We start from the raw sequence: 4,937 nt of genomic DNA on the forward strand, positions 1-4,937 counted from the left end.
CGTTGTTCATCGAGATGATGTTCACTGAGTATGATGCACACAGCCAGCCTAATTTCTCGTCCTTCACATTAATAATGTGACATTATACTACTAATTTTTTTCATATTATCTCATATTTTTTGATTGTCCTGTAGGTATACTTATCAGAATTTTAAATCTAATATTACAATACATATATCTGTATAGTTACCTTTTTATAAAAAATATTAAAATAATTATCACACGTGTATGGTAGACATAAATGTATCATTATTACTGCATTTTAATGTAGTAATGACGTCTTTCTTCAATTTTTTTAATGCTAATTATAACAATAATAATTATGCGTACATGCGTTTAGTATCGTATTTAAGGAAAACAACTGTGGGTACTTTAAAATGATCTAAAATTGCAATTTAGTTAGTGGTGGTAATTGTATCGAAAATTGTGTACTATACGTCTATACAGTATATATGTAAATATTGTACATGAATATTAGACACTAATTTACAAATAATTAAGTATAATTACACCTTAAAGGAAATCATGCAGGTTGGTAGGTGGTACGTTTTTTTAATTAGATTATTTCTGATTTCCAAGGTTACATTTTTTATGATCCTCATTTTAATAGGTACCTAGACATATAAAACCAAAAAATCTTAGTGAAAATTTCAGTTTGTTTTTCACAGTTTACACAGTAACGCTCATTTTATTATTGTATCACCTGATAGCTGCGGAAATACAATATGAAAAAAATCATAATATTTTCTGTAAGTATAATTTATTCCTATGTACCTAAATATTAACAAGATTTAAAGTATCGAGAAAAACATAAAATTAAAAATTAATTTCATACATAACACAGACAAGGAGTAAAGAAATCCAAACATTTTTTCAAAATGATAATTGGACTTTTGGAAGTGTATTTTTTTTTCTTTTGCTTATTGGTCTTAATGCACGAAAAAACGACCCACTTTCAATCGCCTTAAAGGCAGTATAATACATGGATACTAAACAGTGACTGTGGGGAAATTTACATTTATTTGAGTGTTACTACTTACTAATAAAATATGTGTACACAAACCAACGCTATAAAATTAAAACCAATACTTATGAAGTATAGTAATAAAAAAATACTTTTGTTCATATCAAAAATATTAAATTAATGATAGCTGTTAAAATACTTTTATCTGAAACCTGTAAATATTTGTATTTAAAAAAAAACTGTTAATAGTTTCATGATTTATATGATATGCAATTTGAGATTTGAATATAAAAAGGCACATATAACATATACTACATATACATACATATACCTTATGGCTAGTTGCAATGGTTAAATCGAAAACAATAGAATAAAGAATATTTCAAAAATGTGATACTATAAAGTTGGGTGGACACTGGACAACTAGAGTGAGCTTTGTTTTATAGCAATTATAAATCATTTATTGCAATTATTTAACGATTTTATAACACAATTCCTAAAGATATGATTTATGTTGTGTGACGTGGTATCTAATAATATAATTGTATGCGTGCTTCACTGTGCTTGTAGTCAAGATTTTATTCGAAATTCAACCCCATGTGCTTCTACATTTCTCCGCCATTATTTTGTTTCTACTTAAAATATTTATTGATGTTTCGGAAATTTTAAAATGACATGTTTATACGTGTTATAATAGAAATGTAAGACAAAATATTGACAGTAGGTAACTTTTTTCAGTTTCCAACGTATAGACATGCCGGGGCGCCGGGCAAAATGTTTTGAAATACTCGCCCTATACTAATTTGAACAAATTTAATAATATGATATTTATGGTTAGATGAGTGAAATTTTCAGTTTTTCAGTTTGAAAATGATCGCTGTTCCGACGAAATTCTTTGAATATCAAATAATTATAAGTAAAAAACTGCGACTGTATTTTCAATATTTTTAATTGGAGTAATAAAAACTTACAATAAGCCTGCTTTTATTGTTACCAAAGTGATCCTCGACTGTGTCTATTTTTAACCAAAGGGGGAGAGGGGGTTGACCTGATCAAAATGTATAAACATCGTCATATAGTAAAATTAAAAATTAAAAAATTATATTTAATGAATCATAAAATAACAATTATCATAATATAATACGTATATTATTAATTGGTACTATATATGTGTGTACTGAATAATAAGTTGTAAACGCCTGCCTGCAGGACCGTCCACCATTGGCAAACTTGTCTAAAATCATATTATTTCGTCCGTTATAAAAATATTTCTAGGAAATTCTAGCTAACAAGTCAAAACCAACGAGACAATTCTCCGAAGTTGAGTTTTTCAAATATAATTTTTAACATTCGCATTATTGAAAAACTGCGTTCAGCGATTCGAATAATAAATTTGCTAATTATTATTTAAAAATTTAAAATAATATCGCTCATGGACAAAACTTTACCACGGGGCAACGAATACCCGGAATCGTTGATACTAATTAAAAATCTGTCGATAACGATCGTTGACTGCCGAGAGGCAGACGCTTTACTGAAAATAATTTTATCAATAAATATTATTTCATGAAAACTGTACAGTCCACCACAATAATAACATTTGTGTTTGTTTACCGTTTATACCAAACTGAGTTCACTTTCAAGAAAGTGTATTTAATTCATTTTATTTATTATTCTTCATATTTTATAATATTTTATATATATTCATTATTTATTATTACAACATGAATAAAAATAATAATAAATTAAAAATACTTTCTTGAAATTTAACTCGGTTCGGTATGAACTTACAACAAGCTCAAAGGTTATTTTTGTTGTAGACTGTACAATGTACATGAAATAATATTTATTAATAAAATTATTTTCAGAAGAGCGTCTGCCTCTAGGCGATCGTTATCGACAGGTTTATTAGTATCTATAATTCCAAGTATTCGCTCTACCGTGGTAAAGTTTTTCCATTAGGGATATTATTTTAAATTTTTAGTTAATAACGGACTGATTTTTCATTCAAATTGCGACAATTTCAGCAATGCGAAGGTTAAAAATTAAAAACCATATTTGAAAAACTTAACTTCGGAGAATCGTCCGTTAGTTTGGCATTAATATTTATTAATAGAAATATTGTTGATCGTTATCGACAGGTTTATAATTAGTACCTATAATTCCCGGTATTCGTTCTTTCGTGATAAAGTTTTGTCCATAAGCGATAAGATGAGCTTACAAAATAATGGTATGAAATTAAAATTAATAAAATGCAATTTAATGAAACTATTGCAGCGAATTCATGGAAAGGGGAAATAGTTTTTAGATTTTCTTGAAATTTCGGGGGGGGGGGGGAGAATGCAGAGAATTTGCACGTACTTTTGAAAAGATAATCATAAATAAATTAATACATCATAATTTATTTTGGCGAAAAATGAAAACTCCTGTTCAAATTAATTCCAATTTGTCACCAGAAGCCTTTCACGAGGTGCAAGGTTGGAGAATTTTTTCTATAATACTGTGCAGGAATGTTCCATTTTAAAAAACCCCACGAACATAGATACCTGCATTGTAAAACCCTTGCATCTATCGCTCGAATCCAATTGGCGAGTATTCTGTGCCTGGGACGGTTTTGAACCAGCTCACGAATCTCTGTGGTCCGGTACCTGTTGCTTGGATTCCACAAGTGTTCATAGTTATCATATTATATTATATTATTTATATAATGACTTTATTATTTCATACCATTTCCAGATAATTGTTTCTGTACTTTTGGTCTTGCATCGAGTGTCTTGCGCTCGTGACGACATAAGTGGCTACCGTGATAGATACCGGCCGTATCCAAGACCGTCGCGACCGTCGCCCGGTGACAGGCAATTTGGAGAAAACGGGTGGATGTACCATCGCGGCGAGGGTTACTGGTATCACCCAGAGTCCATGTGGAGGTGGCGTTCAAATAATGGTTGGAGGCAATACCATCGGCGCAACAACAACAATTACTACAACAACAATAACTACAACGATAATTACTATTACCGTTGAATAAATGCTGAGGGCCACTCTCTAGCTGGTGACCATGTATACCAAGATATCTACACAAAAAATAATACTCCCCGTATATAATAGATATCATTTTTATTTTAAATGCTTAGTTACGTCTTTATCGTTTTTGAAACGCCATAAAACCACTCTGAAATGTATTTAACCATAAATCACCATTGTCCGGTAAACCACTTGTGAGTTGTGACAAACAATAAATGTACCAAAAGTAAACTTATTTACAGTGATTTTAATACTAAATTTGCTACATTAATTTATAGTATTATGTGAACCTTGCAGCAGCTTGAAATTTAAAAAAAATGTATTTTGCACAATTATAAAAAAATAATTCAAAAAGATCCTGTCATAATGGTAAATAAACCACCGGTAATATTTTATTACAATAAAATAATTAATCGTATACTTCCAAATTATTACCTACTTATCTTAAATTCCTAAATCCTAGATTGTATTCTATATTTCTACATTATTATGATGGTATATAATTATGTATAATGATTATCTAACTACCAGTTTCTCTAGACGAGCCACAAATCTACTCCTGAAAAAAACTGACGACGCAACTTATCATGCATTATGAAAATAATGAAGTAGTATGCAACAGGTTTTAAACTATTCAAAAGAACATTTCATTTCAAAAATATTCTTTATTTTACTTTACATTGGCACGCTTTTTATTACACAGTAAAAAATAAAAATAATTGTAGACAAGGTATATCCACGCGATATTCTATAGGGACACGAAAACTTTACAAAACACCAGTTGTTAATACTTAAAAGTCAAGTGGATTGGATTGTATTTTAAATTACGATTATTTTATTATAAAAATTCTAAGAATACAAAATTTTAAAATTCAGAGCCGTCCGTCAATAACTTACTTAATACTAGTTTTAACCAGCTGCTAACGCGCGCTAGTCCAGATTAAAATGA

The 4,937-nt window shown here is 29.6% G+C and overlaps 1 protein-coding gene across 1 annotated transcript; it reads left to right on the forward strand.

The window, feature by feature from the left end:
- Positions 1–625: 625 nt before the first annotated feature.
- LOC111041724 lies at positions 626–4,383 on the forward strand. The gene is made up of 2 exons (XM_022326106.1): positions 626–749; positions 3,701–4,383. Exons 1-2 carry the CDS (start codon positions 726–728, stop codon positions 3,986–3,988), a joined length of 312 nt encoding a protein of 103 aa, XP_022181798.1. The 5' UTR covers positions 626–725; the 3' UTR covers positions 3,989–4,383.
- The last annotated feature ends 554 nt before the right edge of the window (positions 4,384–4,937 follow it).

Source organism: Myzus persicae, unplaced genomic scaffold (genome assembly GCF_001856785.1).
Source record: "Myzus persicae strain clone G006 unplaced genomic scaffold, MPER_G0061.0, whole genome shotgun sequence".
NCBI lineage: Eukaryota > Metazoa > Arthropoda > Insecta > Hemiptera > Aphididae > Myzus > Myzus persicae.

Bases quoted from the DNA above. Each gene is read 5' to 3' on its own strand.
- LOC111041724 (XM_022326106.1), top strand. From the start codon at position 726: ATGAAAAAAATCATAATATTTTCT. The intron at 750-3,700 runs GTAAGTATAATT...TACCATTTCCAG, and splicing joins AAAAAATCATAATATTTTCT to ATAATTGTTTCTGTACTTTT.